This window comes from Pan paniscus, chromosome 9 (assembly GCF_029289425.2).
Source record: "Pan paniscus chromosome 9, NHGRI_mPanPan1-v2.0_pri, whole genome shotgun sequence".
Classification (NCBI taxonomy): Eukaryota; Metazoa; Chordata; class Mammalia; order Primates; family Hominidae; genus Pan; species Pan paniscus.
In genome coordinates, this window is record NC_073258.2 from 37,954,213 (window position 1) to 37,974,802 (window position 20,590).

The following is a 20,590-nucleotide window of genomic DNA, read 5'->3' on the forward strand; positions in this document are numbered from 1 at the left end:
TGTTGGTTTGTCTCTGTTACAATAAATGTATAGTCCACACATTCAGGTTGGGAGAGGGGAGGGAAAAGAAAGAAATCTGACTCTGTCTGTACCAACAGTGATTTCTAATACTGTTTCTTTCTGTTTGTCTTTCAGGGCGATGAGGAAGGACCCAGGTAAGATCACATTGTTGCTTGTCTTTTCTCATAATTGAAGTAGAGTGACATTTGTGGCCTTTTAGTGCTCCATGAAATATAGACAGCCAAGGAACAGCACAGAAAAGGGATCTCTATCTTAAGCCTGGGATTTGAAGATCTTATTTTGTAAGACTCCTGTCTCCCTCTCATCTATGTCATTTCCTGCCTGTAACCTTCAGATAAGTAACTTTGCTGTATTCTTTTGTACATTCAGAATACCTTGTTAAGAAGAATAGGCACTACATTTAAATGGTAATGTAGTATCATTGTGGTAATGGTAATGGTATCAGGTGGACTGACTAGATAAATTTTTGTAGTCTTTCTTGATTGGAATTGGATTGATTTTTTTAATGGGCTCTAGATCTAGTATTCTTTATTTCTGACCTATAATATCTTTGTGTCAGACACAAGACACCTATATGATGAATCCTAGGGTACAGGTATACAAAACTTTGTTTAGGAAAAAAAAAATGTTCTTTGTGCTTCTGTATTGCCACAGTTGAATACAGTTTAGAAGTGCATTTTATTATTGTCTCAGCCTTGCAGTGAACCTGGACTGTGGTTTACTTACCCTTCCTGTCATTCTTCTCAAGCAGTGAAAACAGACTCCGGGAAAAGCTACAGCTGTGTCATCAACACAGTTGAGGAATATTTGTACAAAGTAAAAGGCAATGTCCAGATGGGTCCCATCTGTCACATAGAATCAAGGGTTGTTAAGGCTGGGAAGTATCAGAATGGTCATCCAGGCCACTGCTATTCAAACTTTATTTTTAGCAGAAGCACCCTTTTTTGAAATGGACTTTAAGCAGAGCCTCAATGTGTAAAAAACAATTTTTCTCTGGTTAAAGTTGGGGCAGCATTCATTGAACTTTCTCTATTCTTCAAAATAGACCCTGAGGAGCTTCTGCAGTGACCTAGGGTTCCTCAGAACTCAGTTTGAAAATCACTCTCAAGTCCCTTATTAAAAGAAGCTAAATGAATTGTCAAAGGTTACCTTACTGGAATCAGGATTTGACCCTTCTTTGTTATTTTGTTTGTTTGTGTGTTTGCTTTTTACAAACCAACAAAAACAGTTTCCTCTCTTTTTTCGTTTTCCCTCCCCATATCCTGAGCCTCTTTCTTAGCGCCAAATGTTGTCCCACATCTGCATCTCTTGGTGTGTTCTTCCCTTGGAAACTATAGTTTTTAACATCTGCTCTGGAACAACAAGACCTTGTCTAGCTCCTTGTCTACTATGGCTAAAGCCACAGGCACCCAACTTTAAAAGGCATAGGCATCTTGCTTTAAACCTACAGGGTTTCAGGGAACCACTTCAGACTCCATCTTTCAACCATTCTCAGGAACAGGCTCCTTCTTTGTTGTGGTTCTTTTCCTTCCTTCCTCACTCTTCACTCCCTTCCTTTTGTTCATTTAACATATATTCGTGACCTACTGTGTGTCTGGCACTGTGCTACATCCTGGGTATATCATGGTGACTAAAGCAGGCATAGTTCCTACTCTTGTAGATCCTAAGTGTAGTGGGAGAGGCGAACATGTAACTGGGCAATTACATGGTAGGGAATGTGTTCTGATAAGTTTAGGCTACTTTAGGAAGAGCTCCTAAGTTAGTCTTGGAGGATAAGGGGAGGCTTACCAGAAAAGGTTATATATAAACAGAGATCTGAAAGGTTGGAGCAGGGGTTGGTTGTTCTAGGTAGAGTAAACAAATTGTGTGCCAGTTCCAGACAAGAGAGGAGTGGAAGAAAGACAGCAGAGCCCAGATCATTTAGGGCCTTATAGACCTTCTTAAGGCATTTAAGCACTATACTGAAGGCAATGGGAAGCTATTAAAGATTTTTAAACAGGAATTAACCTGAACAGATTTGCATTTTAGAAGTGTCTACTACCTATGGAATGGAAAATGAATTGGAGGTGGATCAAGAGCCTGGGAGACTTCCAGGCACAGTGATGCGCACCTATAATTCCAGCTACTTAGAAGGCTGAGGTGGGAAGATTGCTTGAACCCAGGAGTTCAAGAGCAGCCTGGGCAACATTATGAGACTCTGTCTCTAAAAATAAGTAAATAAAAAATAAATTTTAAAAATTGAGGTCGGGCACAGTGGCTCACGCCTGTAATCCCAGGAGTTTGGGAGGCCGAGGCAGGTGGATCACCTGAGGTCAGGAATTGGAGACCAGCCTGACCAACATGGTGAAACCCTCTCTCTACCAAAAATACAAAAATTAGCCAAGGGTGGTGGCGCACACCTGTAATCCCAGCTACTCGGGAGGCTAAGGCAGGAGAATTGCCTGAACCTGGGAGGCAGAGGTTGCAGTGAGCCGAGATTGTGCCATTGCATTCCAGCCTGGGCAACAAGAGCAAGACTCCATCTCATAAAAACAAAAAATTGAAAAATAAGAAAAGAGCCTGGGAGACTAGTTAGACTAGGTTATCGATGATGGGAGCCTAAATCAATATCTTCTAGTTACTGGTTCGGTTTTTATCATTTTCCACAGACCTTTGGTTTAGATGCACTTTAAACTATCTCCTTGGCCCTCCTCTGCCTTTTCTCTCAGGATTAGCTCTAGCTCCTTAAAATCCAGTCCAGTCAGAGCCCTAGACTTACTTTCCCAGAAAAAGAGTTCAAACAAGACCATGATAAAGAAAATACCTTGGCAGAGGTAGTGTGCAGACTCCACAGGATAGCAGTGGCATTTCTGTCTTAGGAGAGCCGAATTATGGTGAACACACTCATCTTTATAGCCACATGCCAGAGTCACATTGATTAGAAGAATACAAGGACTGTATGAAGAGATTAACTCCCTTTAAAGATACTGTTCAGTGTGAGATTCTGGCTTTAGAGTTTAATTGCAGATACCTTTGTATCATTTTGACAAGATAATGGAAAGGCATAGAGTTTCTTTACTTGTAACCAAGATGTCAGGCCATCTCCCTTGAGCCAGGCTGCTATGGAGGTCAGTAAGGAGTCCATTGGACTAGGAGTTGACGGATCCCTTTTTGGTACAATAAGTACCAAAAATAAGTGCATGTTCTGATTTGTCAGAAAGGAGGAGGAGGAGTCAGATTTTCTTTTTTAACCTTTAAATTCCTACTTGTTGGTTCAATTTACTTTATTTGTATTAAACTACCATTTGGCTCAATTTATTCTGATTAACCCTTCAAGGCAAATTTTGCCTTTGATCTGAAATTTTTCTCATTTATGATATATACTTTACCCTTTCAACAAGCCAAATAGAGTTTTGTTCCAAAGGCTTCTGTATTGCTGACAGTACTAAATGAGAGTTTGATGTATAAGGAACGCAGAAAGGAAGTGTGGGAGTCCCTACACAAGGGATGGATGAGAAATGAAGCTGGAGACACTGAGTTCCAGTTCTGCTTGGATCATTATGCCTTTGTCTCCTTTGCTAGCATTCTTTTCACACAGCCACTTCTCTACTGTCTACATAGAAGTTCAAAGAGAATTAGATTCCAACCAGTCTCCATGGTGGAAGGAAAAAAGAAAAACTCCTGTCCTATGGAAACATATTTGTCTATAATGGATCTTCCTCCCTTTCTACTAGCTGGAGTGTCTTGCCTTTTTTCCTCTTTTCTGTTTTGATTTCCCAAGCTGTTTGATATTAGGGGACCAAATGTTGTGCTTTTAGTCATGTCTGTTCCTTGCCTTAAATTTCATTGTGCAGTTATTCTGCTAATTTACCACAATCATAATCATAGCTACCATTTATTGACAGTTCATTATGTCCAAAGTGCTTTATATATATTCTAATTTAATCTGCATGCAAACCTCATGATGTAGTTATTAGCCCACTTGTCAAATGAAGAAATTAATGCCTTGAGAGATTAATTTGCCTTAGATCACATGGCTAGTAAGTGGCAGAGCCATGACTTGAATCTAGTCTGGCTTCAGAGTTTAACCACCAAGTGCTCTCAGCCACCATTTGGACTATCTTCAAAATGGCAGCATGCTTCTCTCTGTGACCCTATACAAAAGCCAAGAGGATTCACACACAGTCCTCAGAATATGACTTTGGTCTTGTTCCTCTAACCTGGGAGTTCTTCAATTGCTTTGACATTGAGTTGCTGTGGCCCCTGTTTTCTGCAGGTTGCTTCCCCTCTCAGCCTCTGTCATTATAAAGGGAATGTCTTTGTCTCATTCTCACACAGTATCCTCTGAGGGTTAGCAGAAAAAGGGGTGCTCCCTGGGGAGCAGCCAACTAAGCCTGCCTTTGACTCCACAGAATAGCTGTCTGATGCCTCTCAAACTGGTATCTTACTCCTCAGATCCATGATACACAGTCATATAGCTGGCAAGAATTCTTGGAGGGCATGGAGAAACAAAAGTCCTAATATGTAAAACATGTGTATTAACTGCTGTGGAGTCATCATTTAAGAGAGTGTCTTTGACTTTGGGAGACTGACCCTGATCACGAGGTCAGGAGATCGAGACCATCCTGGCCAACATGGTGAAACCCCGTCTCTATGAAAAATACAAAAATTAGCTGGGCATGGTGGCGTGTGCCTACAATCCCAGCTACTTGGGAGGCTGAGGCAGGAGACTCACTTGAGCCAGGGAGTCAGAGGTTGCAGTGAGCCGAGATCGTGCCACTGCAATCCAGCCTGGTGACAGAGCAAGACTCCGTCTAAAAAAAAAAAAAAAAAAAAAAAAAAAAAAAGGTACCTTTGAAGCCCAGAGTGATTTTTTTTTTTTTCCTAAGCAGAAAAGCAATTTACACTTTTGGCATCAATTTTCTGCCTTCTCTGTGCTATTATGAGAGATCTTGTGTTCACTCCCTCACAGGTTGGCTCCTTCTCTACTCCTGCTGGAGCCTGCTGAGAAGTAATATATATCCTAGGAGAGGGGGTGGCAATAGGATCTGTTGGCGTAAAAGCTATTGTGTAGTGGGAGGAAGTCAGAGAGGGAAAAGACCCTTAAACTCTTGTGCTTAGAGGAGAAGGAGGAAGATCAGGATTAGATTTTGATTTGCTATTGAGGTTTTCTGTAATTTTTTTTAACCTAAGAGGAAAATGGCTTTTTAATAGTAACACCACACTTGGAACTTCTGTAGAATTTTTCATCTTCAAAGCTGGCTGTTATTCAGGCAAAAAGCTCCTGCTGAGATCACTGTGAATCTGACCCATACTGATTCTGCGATCAAACAGGAAGCGTGTTCTGAAGGAGTAGGAGCCGAAGGAGAGTCAGCAGACCTAGCTTCTATTTTTGATTCTGTCTGTGACTGACTGTGTGACCTTGGGCAAGTCATTTAACATCCTTGTACTCTTATTTTTAGTTCCCTGTAAATATTATCCTCACCCCTCTTCACTCTTTCCTCCACCTAGTTTTGGGGATATCCTTGTGAGAAGGAATACAAGTCTTTTATCACATATGGAGTGGAAACAACCTGCTTACAGATTCTATAATTTGGTGGATTTTTTTTCCTCAATTTTGTTTCTTTAAAAATTATCTTGGGTCTGTATTCTAGGTACTTTTTTTCCCCCTCTAAATGAATAACCATATGTTCTTAGATATGGCATTTTTCTTTCTATTTAGGTTGTAGAGATGAAAGAGGACTAAGTTAGTGATACGCTTAGGTTTCTTTTGTCTTCTGATTGCAAATTTGTGGTTTGGTTGTTGCATTGTCTTCATTGCAGGAAGTCTATCTGGAAGCTGAAGAAAATGGCTGTGATACTTGTGATATGGAATGGAACTATCAGGACTGCTTATTATGCAGAGTGGGGTGCCAACATCTAAGTTGGCCTTCAGCATACAGAGTCTCTTAATTGTCACATTTCCCTGTTATGGAACCTGAGTTGACCTTATTTTTCCATGCTAAGGATTGTTTATCCCTCACTTAAGTCAGATGAAAGTTGAAGCCACACTATGCATTGTGCTGCCTGTCTATACCCAAAGCATACCTCCTTGCTAAAATAATTGATTCAGAAATTTGCCCGTAAGAGTCACAACTTTATTTTGTGCATGTTAGTATATTAACCAGAGATTCCATTCACAGCTGGAAAATTCAGCTGAAGTGCCTCTAGCTTATTGCATCTGCCTCCACCTGGAAATGTTGACTAGAAGCAGCCTATATTTTTAACATACATCTACCTACTTTATAATGCTAAGAAAAAAGGGCCCAAGAGGAAGGGGCATGGATGTCACTTTGCATGCTATGGTTTAACTCTAATCAATTTGTTTACCATCCGGTACAGTAGTTACCATGCTTGGCAGGCTAACCTTGTTTATATATTTGGGCTCAGAACTTATCAGGATAACATTTCCCACTAGGAGCTCTATTCCCTAACCTCTCAGACAACAAAGATTGCAGAGGAATTCTTTCTTTCAACAAACATCTTAGAGTGCCTAATGCCAGGCCCTCTGCTAGGCCTTAGGGATATGGATATAACTAAGACTTTGTTCCTGCATTTAAAGATCTCAAAATCTAGTTTGAAAGAGAGCTAAATAAACCATTTTAATTTTATCTATTTATTTATTTGTTTATGAGACAGGGACTTGCTTTGTCACCTAGGCTAGAGTGTAATAGTACAATCACAGCTCACCGCAGCCTCAACCTCCCTGGCTTAAGTGATCCTCCCAACTCAGCCTCCCACCCCCATCAGCGAGTAGCTGGGACAATAGGTTCATGCCACCATGCCTGGCTAATTTTTTTATTTTTTGTAGAGATGAAGTTTCACTTTGTTCCCCAAGCTGGTTTTGAACTACTGGGGTCAAGTGATCCTCCTGCTTCGGCCTCCCAAAGTGCTGAGAATACAGGCATGAGCCACCACATCTAGCCAGCAATTTAAATTTTATATTTAAGTGCAGTGTAATAATTATTATGATAAATTATAAAGAAGCATTGAGTGCCAACTATATGTGAGGAAGTATTTTAAACATTTACATATATTATCTATATATATGGATATATATATATGGTCTATATACATAGGACAACAGTCCTAATAATGTTAATATATTAATATTATATTAAATATAATTACAATTAATATAATTATATTAATTACAATTAATATAATTATAATTAATTATATTAATTATATTTAATATAATGACATTAATTGTATTAAATATAATTATATTTAATATAATGATATTAATTGTATTAAATATAATTATATTTAATATAATGATATTAATTGTATTAAATATAATGATATTAATTGTATTAAATATAATTATATTAATTGTATGAAATATAATTATATTAATTATATGAAATATAATTATATTAATTATATGAAATATAATTATATTAATTATATGAAATATAATTATATTAATTATATGAAATATAATTATATTAATTGTATGAAATATAATTATATTAATTGTATGAAATATAATTATATTAATTGTATGAAATATAATTATATTAATTGTATGAAATATAATTATATTAATTGTATGAAATATAATTATATTAAATATAATTATATTAATGTTATTTATTATGTATTAATTATATATTATATAAATATACAATTATATTAATATATTAAATATAATTATAATATTAATTATAATACATTAATATCATTAATATATTATTTTTATTTCTAATTTGAATGAAAAAACTGAGTCGCAGAGAAGTTATACACTCATGAGGTCACACAGCTAAAAAGTGGTAGAGCCAGCATTCAAACTCAAGTAGTCTGACTCCAGACTGCAAGCTCTTAACTATTGCAGTATAATGATTCTCTGAAAAAAATGTTGGATGTAGAGTAGGTTCCAACTAACTCAGGATAAAGAATCAGAAAATATAGCGTTTCTTCTGGACCTTGACAAATGGATAGGTCTAGGCTTCTTCAGATTGGAAAAACAGGAAAGCTGTCTAAGCAAAGAGGTAAGTAGGAAGGCTCAAGGAGTGAAAACACATGTGCTGTGCGGGGAATGGTGAATAACTGCATGACTGGCCTGGGGCAGGAGACTAGACTAGAAGGTGGGTTGAGTCCAGCTTGTAAAGGGTGAAGTGTACCATGTTGAGGCACCAAAAGTTGTTACTGTTTTCTGTTACACTTTACCTCTTGACTACAGCATTGCCCCCTTATAGAAGAAATGGACAGACTTCTGAATCTTACAGGTTTCTTCCTCCAGTCACATCTCATGATTTGTTATGGGTAAATTGCTTTCTTTACATTTTTGTTTCCCTATCAAAATCTCACATCTTACTATACTTAAAGGACAAATATGTTTTGAAGCATTTAAAGTATTCCCCTTTTGGGGGTTGCTCTTTTAGTTGGAAAACTAAGCAACTGAGGTAAAGTAGTTGTAGAAGGGAATTGTCTATTTGATTTGTGTCTGTTTTGATAGCTTCTGCCTTCCTCTAATTTATTCTTTCTTTTCTTTTTTTCCACCACGTTTATTACATAAAAGACACTGATATTCTATTCCATCATTATCATCACTAATGTTTGTGACCCACTAAAATGATTTCCCAGCTCATCAGTGGGTTACAATCCATGGTTTGAAAAACACTGCAGCAAATTTTATGCTAATCTGCCATGGATACAGGGTTACCATGTCCATGATACCTTGGCGTGAACTAGAAAAAGGTGCCCTTTCCTCAAGATGCCTAATTCCATCTGCCAAAAAATTGTAATGTGCTGACTTTGTTAGAGTAAGATACTGTCATATGCCAGAGAATAGTTAAAAATAAGTAAAACTTGATGTCAACATTATGAATGGTGTGCCCAGTAAATAATTATGTTGTAAGCACCCTGTGCACAACTGTACATATTTGCCCTGGTGGACACTAAACCACATGACAAAATAGGTTGGAGGTGTTTGTTCAATGGATAAATTATCTCAGAGTACCTGTATACCAGGGATTTGTGACAGCTGTTTTGCCTTCTTAGGGCCTTTCTGCTCATTTCCCTATTAGAGTAGCCAGATAAAATACAGAACACCCTTTTTAACTGGAATTTATATAAACAACAACAAAAAATTAGTATGAATATGTGCTACACAATATTTGGAAGATACTCATGCTAAAAAATTCATTATGTATTTCAGAATTGCTAAAAGATTATATCTTAAATGTTCTTAACACAAAAAATAAGTGTGTGAAGTCATGGATATATTAACTAGCTTTACGTAATTGTTCCACAATATTTACACATATCAAACATCACATTGTATCCTATAAATATACACAATTCTTATTTGTCAATAACATTTAAAAATTAAGAAATATTTAAAAACATTCACTGTTATCTGAAATTTAAATTTAACTGGGCACCCTGTTGTTTTTTTATTTCTTCTTCAGTGTTTAAGTTCAGGGGTACATGTGCAGGATGTGCAGGTTTGTTACATAGGTAAACGTGTGCCATGCTGGTTTGCTGCACAGATCGTCCCATCGCTTAGGTATTAAGCCCAGCATCCCTTGGCTATTCTTCCTGATGCTCTTCTTCCTCCCACACCCAACCCTCTGACAGGCCCCAATTTGTGGTGTTGCCCCCATGAGTCCATGTGTTCTCATCATTCAGCTCCCACTTAAAGTGAGAATGTGCAGTGCTTGGTTTTCTGTTCCTATGTTAGTTTCCTGAGGATAATGGCTTCCAACTCCATCCATGCCCCTGAAAAGGACATGATCTCATTCCTTTCTGTGGCTGCATAGTATTCCATGGTGTATATGTATCACATTTTCTTTATCCAGTCTATCAGTGATGGACATTTGGGTTGATTCCATGTCTTTGCTATTGTGAATATTGCTGCAATGAGTATATGCATGCATGTATCTTTATAATAGAATGATTTATATTCCTTTGGGTATATACCCAATAATGGGATTGCTGGGTCAAATGGTATTTCTGGTTCTAGGTCTTTGAGGAATCACCACACTCTCTTCCACAATGGTTGAAGTAATTTACACTCCCACCAACAGGTTTTTCTCTGCACCTTGCCAGAATCTGTTATTCTGACTGGTGTGAGATGGTATCTCATTGTAATTTTGATTTGCATTTCTCTAATGATCAGTGATGTTGAGCTTTTTTGTTTGTTGGCTACTTGTATGTCTTCTTTGGAGAAGTGCGTATTCTTGCCCACTTTTTAATGGGGTTGTTTTTTTCTTGTAAATTTGTTTAAGTTCCATGTAGACTCTAGATATTAGGCCTTTGTCAGATGGATAGATTGGAAAAATTTTCTCCTGTCTTCCTCTAATTTAAAGTCAAGTTTGGAAAGCACAGTAAGTCCTCACTTAACATCATTCATAGGTTCTTAGAAACAGCAGCTTTAAGTGAAATGATGTATAACGAAACCAGTTTTACCATAGACCAGTTGATATAAACAAGAGTTAAGAAAGATTTAAGAAAGATTAATAAAACAAGCAAGATAATTATTTACCCCATTATTCCAGTTCACAGTCATGAGTGGCTGGAGCAGCTCAGGGCACAAAGTGGGAACCTGCCCTGGCCAGGATGCCATTTCATTGCAGGCTGCACACACACCCACACTCACTCAGACTATGACAATTTAGACACACCAGTTCACCTAAGGTGCACATCTTTGAGATGTGGGAGGAAACCAGAGTACCTGGAGAAAACCCATGCAGACATGGGGAGAAAGTACAAACTCCACACACAGTGGCCCGGGCTGGGAATCCCCCCGCCTTTATTTTTCCTCATCAACATTATAAAAAAAAAAGTTGAATGAAAAGACTCTATTCAAGGACCTGCTGTAGTTTAGTTCCTTCTAAATTAATGGAGAAAAGCAACATTGAAGCACCATCTTCCAAATAGATTTAAGGATTTAGAGGTTTTCCTTAAAAGGTAATCAAACAATTAAGTTGATGTGAAGGAATGCCACATTGGTCCCTGAGTTAGAGCCAATGCTGAGGAGTCTAGCTGCAGCCTAATTCTCTTCTTCCTTGTTTGTCTTCATAGCTATTTTGGATTAGCACTAAGCAGAGTGGATTTTAGGAAGTCACACAACTTCAGTCTATGTTTTAAGAATAACTAAATTTGATGTCCTTGGTTATGCCTCCCTCACCTGTGGACAGCCACAGCAAAATTGGTGGTGGTGGTGTCTTTTTCATTTTAGGAGAAACCTGCTGGTCTTAAGCATCTTGTCACATTTTTTCCCAGTGAGAGGCAGGCAAGAGGTCAGTAATTCTATTTTCCCAGCAGCTTCCGAGGGTCCTTCTTTTTTTTTTTTTTTTTTTTTCTGTAGCTCTATGTCACTGAACTGCAGTTACCTCTTTATCCAGAAGCTGAAACAGCAGGCATCTGTAACTCATGCTGGCAGCATATGCTGGTGGAGTTTTTTGTTTGTTTGTTTTCTTTCCTAGACGATGTGAAGTTCAGAGTCGATGAGTGCAGATTTTCTTAAAATTAGAACTGTAGGGAGGTGGCTTCAGAACTTTAAGAAATGTAGCCAAAGGCTGAGTTACAACTGGAGTACCCTAAATGGTGAGGTTTTACAAACCATGAGGCAAATTCATGTGCCTATACTTGTTTGGACCCAGGACCTAAACATGAATGGTTGCAGGTTCATAAAATAAATACTTTCTTGTCTATAAGCAGGGAGTTCAGCGAAGAAAAACATTTTCTTATATAAATGCCTCATTCCTTCTTAGCACCACTACCAGTTGTTCCCTGTAGGTTCGCAATGTGGTTATAAAATGGAAAAGCATTTTGTTTTCTTGGTGAGTACATGTCTTACCCTCTGGTTTCATCATTTCTATTTAGAGGGAAGTGAGATTGAGCATGAGAAAAACAGTGCAAAGAGGGAGGACCTGACAGAGTTGCAGCAAAAGCAGGGAGAGAGGCATTTCTCAGCTGCTAAATGCATCTTGGTTTAGATACTTTGGGACAGCTGCCATTTTCTCCCACCTGTACAGGTATTATTGTCTCTCATACAAAGACTAGTTAAAACTCACTAAGCTGCCAACTTTTCCCTACCTTTCAGGATTGTCCAGGGTTAATAGTTATCCAGCAGTAATACCTGCCTGTGTATTGAACATTAACTAGGAGCTAGATCTACATATATAATTTCAAAGTTTTAAAACAACTCTGTGAGGACAGTTATTCTAATCCCATTTTTGTTTGTGTATATGAAGATAGTGATGTTATAAGAAATTAAGTGACTAAGCCGTGATCACACAGTTAGAAAGTGACTCAACCTGGATTAGAACCCAGATCTGTCAGGGTTAAAATTCTGTGCTTCCAACTATTATACTGTACTGCCTTTGTCAGAAGATGGAAGATTCATATCTTCCAACCTCATGGCCAGGAAAAAGTAAAGCTGATGGATGGAATTATGACAAGCCAACAGGGATTTGGTACTTTTATGAGAAAATTTTTTCATTTTCTTTGTTGAATGTCAACAAGCAGTTTGTCTGAGAGGAAAGTTGAGGTGGGGCTTGCCAGGAAAGTGCCTAAGGTGGAATGAACAGGAACTTCTCTCCCCAGACAGGTAAACATTAGTTTACTGACTGGCTGTGGAGCCATCAACTGCCATTGCCTCTTCTGAAAGAGCCACTGTTCACCAAGTGGCAGGTGCAGGCCAACTGTTACCATGGCAACAGCAGGAGAGGCAAGCAGTTTAATTCCAGAACTGATAATTAACTGGGGGGTACGGTGCGGGGGGGGGAGAAAAATGGGGGGATAATTGTTGCAGGAGGGAAAACTTAGCAATTACCGGCAAGTTGCATAGATGAAAAGGCCAGGCACAGATGCTCCAGCCCAGCATGCTACTAGCTTTTGGCACTCGTTCCCTCAGGTTAGGAATTTTTGATACACTAAAGTGAAGGGTTGAATCCCTAGCCAACCAAGTCTTTTTAAGGAATTGCCTGAGGAAAGAAGATTGTCACGTAGGCTGTGAAAAGAAATACAGGGGGCCAGATGAATGACTACCCGAAATTATACCACTCACCCAGAAGTGACCCAGAAATCCTATCTAAACTCTGCAGGAGGGATTCATACTTGGTAATAAAATAGGACCCATAAAGCATACTTGTTGTGGGTGTCTACTTCTTTGGGTCGAATAGGGGAAAGTGGCTTGTTAGAAAATAAAAGGAGGACTCGAGGAAGTGATGAACTTGTTTAGGTACTTAATCATCATAGCTATTAGTCCATCAACCCTTCAGAGACTGTGTTAATGAAAGTAGCCAGCACTCACATGGATGATTATCTATCTCATTTAATCCTCAAAACAATTTAGGAAGAACATGCTATTAATATTCTCATAACAGACTCAGAGATGTTCAGTACCTTGACCAAGGTCATAGAGCTAGTAAGTTAATGTACTGAATCTTATCCTATTGGGTTGTATTTTTAAAATAGAACCTATACTATTCTATAGAGAAATCGTGGTCCCAATCTACAACAAAATCAGACTTAAGCAGATATAAACAATTTATAATAAAAAGGAAAATATTTTTTCTAGTAAAACAAGGTTAGCTGCAAAGTAAAATATCCCGAATGAGCAATGTTGGAGAATATCCTTTTCTTTTGAGATCTATCAGGCTCATAGCTCAAGATTAGCCCTATGTCCCAAGCCCTGATCAGGTGAATAATGTGAGTCATGATTCTTTCCTAACTTGGTTCTATGGCTCAGGTGGGATAAAGCTCAGAAGAAGAGGAGGTTTGTTGACATTAAGCAATGCAGAGGCTGTCCAAAACTCATCTAAATGATCTGTTAGAACCAAACTTCCATGATGTATGTATTTTTCACGGGAAAAAATGCCATAATATACAGTAAGACTTCCCTGTATTCCTTCGTGTGTGTATGTGTATGTTAGAGAGAGAGAGAGAGAGAGAGACAGAAACAGATATTTTACTTTGAAACAGTGAGTCTCAGTTGGAGGAGAAACATGGCATTCATTCAGTAGAGTTTTTAGAGCACCTGCTTCATTCTAGCATTGTCTTTGGTGCTAGGGATATAACTGTAGAGAAAACATTCAAAGTCCCAGCCTTCAAAGAACTTATGCTATAGAATCTTAAGAAAAGGTAAAGGAAGGTAAGTGATGTGTAATTTAAAAGCACATTTTAAGGAGACTCATTAATCCTTCTTTCAAAATCTGTTATAGAAAATAAAACTTACCCAGTCCTTCTGGCTGGTAGGAAGATATACAAAAGATAGAATAAGAATAAGAGAGCAGTAGAGGCCAGGTGCTACAGCTCACTCCTGTAATCCCAGCACTTTGAGAGGCCTAGGCAGGTGAATTGATTGAGGCCAGGAGTTCCAGACCAGCCTGGCCAACATGGCAAAACCCCGTCTCTACTAAAAATACAAAAATTAGCCAGGCATGGTTGCACACACCTGTAATCCCACCTACTCAGGAGGCTGAGGCACCATAATTGCTTGAACCGCGAGGCAGGATTGCAGTGAGCTGAGATCGTGCCACTGCACTCCAGCCTGGCCAGTGAAGCAAGACTCCATCCTAAAACAAACAGAGCAGTAGAGGTTGATAATCACTATTTAAAACTATGAGGTTACCCTTGATTTTCCAGAGGTTTGACAAACTAATAAGTTAATATTGCCTTTGCAAGGGAAAAAATTAATATCAAAATTTGGGAGCTTGACTGACACAGTAATTATGCTGGAAAATGTAATTTTGCCTCCATAATAGAGATGGGATTATTTCAAGAAGATCTCATTAATGTGCTGTTCATCAACAAATAGGAGTGTAACCTTTCTTTTATTAGATTAATGCAGGGTCGTGATGCAAAAGGCTGTTGGAATAATTCTCCTTTGTTCTAAGAAAATAAATTAAGTACCATCTTAAAGTCTAGATATGGAAATTAAAATCATTAAAGACAGAAAAACAGTGTGGCCACTCATTCCAAAATCTCCATGAGCCTTCTGTCATTTCTATAAAATTGATTCCTTTGTACATTTATGAAACAAATTTGATCAAGTGTCTACTATGTGCTAGGTAGTGCTAGATGTTGGAGCTATAGTAGAAACCAAAACCAAATGCAGTCCTTGTTTTCATGGCACTTACCACATGGTGAATGGTCTCTCCTCCACATTTGAGGGGCATATATTTATTCTGTGTCTGCTCAATTCACTTTAAAGGATCGGCAGCCTACTAAAACATTCATGTCACTTGTAGCTGTAAATGGAAATCTCCCAATGCAGAGCTTTCTAGATATATTAGACTAAACACTATTTTAGCTCTCAGTTTGCTCTTCTAAACTAGGGTTCCATGGTCCAGTAAGTTTGCAAAGGCCACCTTCTTGGAGTTCCACAAGTTTCATGATGCAATAAAGACTTTGAGCAGCCTTGTGATAATGAAATATGTTTAGTTTGTTTAACCTGACATTCCCAAACTTATTGACCGTAAGACTCTTAACCCCATCACATAAATGTAAGTCTTTAGAAGCAGTGTTCCTCAAGATATACTATGATGCATGCTGCTTTTTCTCCACTAGATGTTGGGACTTGTTGCTAATGACTGACATGCAGAAAGAGGGTATAAAGAAAATGTAGAGTCATTATCTTAGTTGAAATCATCTCTTCACCATACTTTGGGACTTCTAGGACATTTCTCTGCTATTATTCATGTAATTTATTTGTACCGCAATTAAAAGTGTAACTATCAGGGGTATAGAAAATGAAGGTAATACATATTCCTGGGAAAAGGAGGCCCAGAGAGGGCTGTTCAGATATTTTTAAAAATTGCCATTAAAAAAAAACTTGGATGTACATAATTCCATTTAAAAAATATCACCATAAGTTTTATGTTCTTTTCGTCTTAATAATGTGATTTTTTTCCTATTTTTAATAATAACAACGCAGTGGTACCACTGTAAAACAATCAACCCAGCACATTGCCTAGCACAGAGTAGACACTCAAATCTTGGTTAAATGAATGAATGAATCAGGCAGTGACAAGGAATATTACTAAATATAAAGCAATGCAGAACAATTACATTTTTCCAGTTTTAAGTCATTGCATAAAGTGGGCCAATCCTTCTATGTCTTGATAGTGCCTCTTACATCTAAAAGCTAATACATGTTTATCATATGTTGGGAAGAACCAAGAAAACATTTTACAAACCCTTAAGTACTGCATCTAACGAATAGTAATTTTTTTTCACCAACGATCATGGAATTGCTTTAACTTTCAATGTGTGAGAAATTTATCTAATATGGCCAGGCCTTGATGCCAGATGGATTATACACTAGGATCACAGTATTCTGACTAAAGGCCAAGAGAGAAGGGCAGTGAGACCAGGATATCAGGCTTTCATTAGAACCTGGCTGTCTCAATTTTCTCATCAGTCATATAGGAGCAGTAGTACCTACTATGTATTAAGAATCAAGTAATGATAGTATGTAAGAAATACAAGTAAGAAGAGTAAATTTTGTCTTATACCCTTTAAAAGCGTAAAGTGCTAAACAAGTGAAATAAGAGTGAATGAAATAAAGGTAAGTCTTTTATAATGGTATCTGTTAAGACATAATTGTATTTACAACCTGAGGCTTAAATGAGTCATGAGTCATTTAAACATTTACCAGAAATAACAAAGGAAACAAGAAAATTGACCTTGATTCAGCACCTTTACAATTTACAGGATGTGCACAGACATCTCATTTCCATGTTCTGTCAATCCTGAGAGGTGGTTTTGCTATTTCCATATTACATAGATGAGGAAATTGAATGAGTATAAGTGACTTGTCCAAGTTTGCCCAGCTAAAATTAGAAGTGGCAAGAGTTAGAGTAAGACCTTCCTGTCCTACATCCCATGGCTTTGCTGTCCTAGCTACTTTTGTTCAAAACATAACTCTTGTTTTCTCCTCTGTCCTCCAAATTCTTCTACCCTTTGCCTTCTTAGTAAGTGGCATTATTCTGTCTCAGGCCAGTAGCCGAGGAATTATTCCCAATATCTTTCTCTTTTTTTGTGCATTCCACATCCAGTTAATCAGCAAATCCTGTCAGATTTGTCCTAAGTATATATCAAATATAGAGGCTTCACACCACCTCTACCTCACCGTCCTGGTGTATGCCACATACTTCCCTTTAAGAATCCTACTGCCTTCTTCCTGTTGGCCACTCTTGTTCATTCTTCCTCCTGCCAGACCTCCCCCGACCCCCACTGCCATTCCATTCTTCACACAGAAGCTAGCATGAACTTCTAGGATACAAAGAAGATCATGTAATTCTCCCAGTCAGAACACTGCACTATGAATTACATTGTGTCTGGAATTTGTGTCAGAATAACCTGGGGGAAAGAGAGCCTATAAAGCCTCACAAAATGAGGCTCCCACCTACCTCTCTCCATCCCCATGCCCCATTGCTCACCTTAGCCACATTGCTTTCTTCCTCTTCTTCAGAGGTGAAGTTCCTTCCTATGTCAGGGCCTTTGTGCTCATGTTCCCCTCTGCAGGAATGCTCGTCCCCAGAGTTTCACATGACTCGCTCTCTCGCTTCATCCAGGTGTCTGCTGAAATACTACCACTTTAGAATAATATTCTTGACTGTGTTTTGGTTTTCTGCATAAACTTGCCACTGCATGAAAGTGTATTATATATTTAACTTATTTTCTTTCTTTTCCGCTAGAACATAAATGTAATAAGGGTAAAAATTTTGTCCATTTCACAACTGTATTCTCTAGAGCATAACAGGCATTTATTTTTGAATATACAAATCGCTTTGCAAACCCTGTTTTCTAAGTGCAGAAAACCCTGGTTTGGAATAGGAAAGTCTTAGATTCACTGGATTACATTCTCAGTCTGTCACTTTGTGTAGGTCATTTGCCTTTAGCAGTTATTTGTGAGTCTGCTTTTGTTATTTACAAAATGGGGATAATAAGGTGATACAATTGGGGGGGAGTTAAATGAGCAAATGTATATTATGAGTCTTTTGAAAACATTAAGGTGTTATAGACATGGAAGAGAAAGCCTGTATTTGGGCCTCAGAGCCTAATCCCCCTGTAAGACAGCCATTGTAGGGAATTTATACAGACCCATTTCTTCAGTGTTTCTCTGCAGCTCTTACAGCTTGACAGAGATTCTACTCTGCCAGTGTTAGAATCCCAAGCCTAGGATCTTCATTCATTCTCAGACACTGGCCTAAAGAATAACTTGTCCAAGCCATATGGTTTCCACATGGCTATGGGAAATAATGCTTATGGATCATAATTTTTGCTAGGAACCAATATTAAACCATCTAGGAGCAGTTCTCTTAGGCAGGACTACCTTAATGACAGGCAAGTATTCTCTTGAATCTTTTCAATATTGTTTTGTTTTCAGAACATGCAGATTATGCTTAAGTAAACGAGTAACACTGTTATTACTGAAACCAGATCTATCCTAATGCTGTTTGGGATGAGAATATAGTTGCCAAATTGATTTTTTTTTTTTCTTCAGACAGAGTCTCGCTCTGTCACTCAGCAGGTTGCAGCGCAGTGGCGTAATCTCAGCTCAGTGCAATCTCCGCCTCCTGGGTTCAAGCGATTCCCCTGCCTCAGCCTCCCAAGTAACTGGGACTACAGGCATGTGCCACCATGCCTGGCTGATTTTTGTATTTTTAATAGAGACAGAGTTTCACCATGTTGTTCAGGCTGGTCTCAAACTCCTGACCTTGAACCCAGGAGGCCAAGGCTGCAGTGAACTGAGACTGCACCACTGCACTCCAGCGTGGGTGACCAAGTGAGACTGTCTCAAATTTAAAAAAAAAAAGAAAAAAAGAAATTTATTGAATACTTACTAAGTGACTAGTAAGTACTAAGCATTTTACATGTGAGTATTAGTGTGGGCCTTCAGACTTTGTGTTAGAGATAATCTTTCTTTCTTTAGTAATCTTTACTAATCTTTTAGTGGTTGTATAAAAGAGAGGCATGCTAATATCACTGTAGTTAACGGGAAATTATTGGCGAAATCCTCACGTGAGTAAACGGAATCATCTCGGATTTCTTGCAGGATGCAGGGAAACATTCTGGATGTAGTACAAAATGGATAGCCAGTGTCCATGCTGCCTGCTGCTCACTCTAGTGCCCGACTATTATGGAGACTCACTGCCTGTCTCCACTTTATCTGTACACCTCCTACCTTTCTTTCAAGGTCCCATTTAGTTGCCTCTTCTTCCATGAATCCGTCTTTGATCCTTCAATCTTTATAGTTTATTTTTATTTTTTTATTATACTTTAAGTTTTAGGGTACATGTGCACAACATGCAGATTAGTTACATGTGTATACATGTGCCATGTTGGTGTGCTGCACCCAGTAATTCATCATTTAACATTAGGTATATCTCCTAATGCTATCCCTCCCCCTCCCCCCACCCCACAGCAGGCCCCGGTGTGTGATGGTCCCCTTCCTGTGTCCATGAGTTCGCATTGTTCAATTTCCGCCTATGAGTGAGAACATGCGGTGTTTGGTTTTTTGTTCTTGCAATAGTTTGCTGAGAATGATGGTTTCCAGCTTCATCCATGTCCCTACAAAGGACATGAACTCATCATTTTTTATGGCTGCATAGTATTCCATGGTGTATATGTGCCACATTTTCTTAATCCAGTCTATCGTTGTTGGACATTTGGATTGGTTCCAAGTCTTTGCTATTGTGAATAGTGCTGCAATAAACATACATGTGCATGTGTCTTTATAGCAGCATGTTTTATAATCCTTTGGGTATATACCCAGTAATGGGATGGCTGGGTCAAATGGTATTTCTAGTTCTAGATCCCTGAGGAATCGCCACACTGACTTCCACAATAGTTGAACTAGTTTACAGTCCCACCAACAGTGTAAAAGTGTTCCTATTTCTCCACATCCTCTCCAGCACCTGTTGTTTCCTGACTTTTTAATGATCACCAGTCTTACTGGTGTGAGATGATATCTCATTGTGGTTTTGATTTGCATTTCTCCAATGGCCAGCAATGATGAGCATTTTTTCATGTGTCTGTTGGCTGCATAAATGTCTTCTTTTGAGAAGTGTCTGTTCATATCTTTTGCCCACTTGTTGATGGGGTTGTTTGTTTTTTTCTGTAAATTTGTTTGAGTTCATTGTAGATTCTGGATATTAGCCCTTTGTCAGATGAGTAGATTGCAAAAATTATCTCCCATTCTGTAGGTTGCCTGTTCACTCTGATGGTAGTTTCTTTTGCTGTGCAGAAGCTCTTTAGTTTAATTAGATCCCATTTGTCAATTTTGGCTTTTGTTGCCATTGCTTTTGGTGTTTTAGACATGAAGTCCTTGCCCATGCCTATATCCTGAATGGTAATGCCTAGGTTTTCTTCTAGGGTTTTTATGGTTTTAGGTCTAACATGTAAGTCTTTAATCTATCTTGAATTAATTTTTGTATAAGGTGTAAGGAAGGGATCCAGTTTCAGCTTTCTACATATGGCTAGCCAGTTTTCTCAGCACCATTTATTAAATAGGGACTCCTTTCCCCATTGCTTGTTTTTGTCAGGTTTGTCAAAGATCAGATAGTTGTAGATATGCGGCGTTATTTCT

General features: G+C 38.4%; 1 protein-coding gene across 5 annotated transcripts in view; it reads left to right on the top strand.

Annotated features, from left to right (window-relative positions):
• The window catches only part of TRIM44 (tripartite motif containing 44), a 229,709-nt gene that overhangs the window by 72,580 nt on the left and 136,539 nt on the right, over positions 1 to 20,590 (top strand). For all 5 annotated transcript variants that reach the window (XM_003830364.6, XM_055094276.2, XM_055094274.2 and 2 more), the window contains one exon: positions 136 to 155. In XM_003830364.6, coding sequence (XP_003830412.1) covers positions 136 to 155 — 20 coding nt within the window. The remainder of the gene's footprint in view (positions 1 to 135; positions 156 to 20,590) is intronic.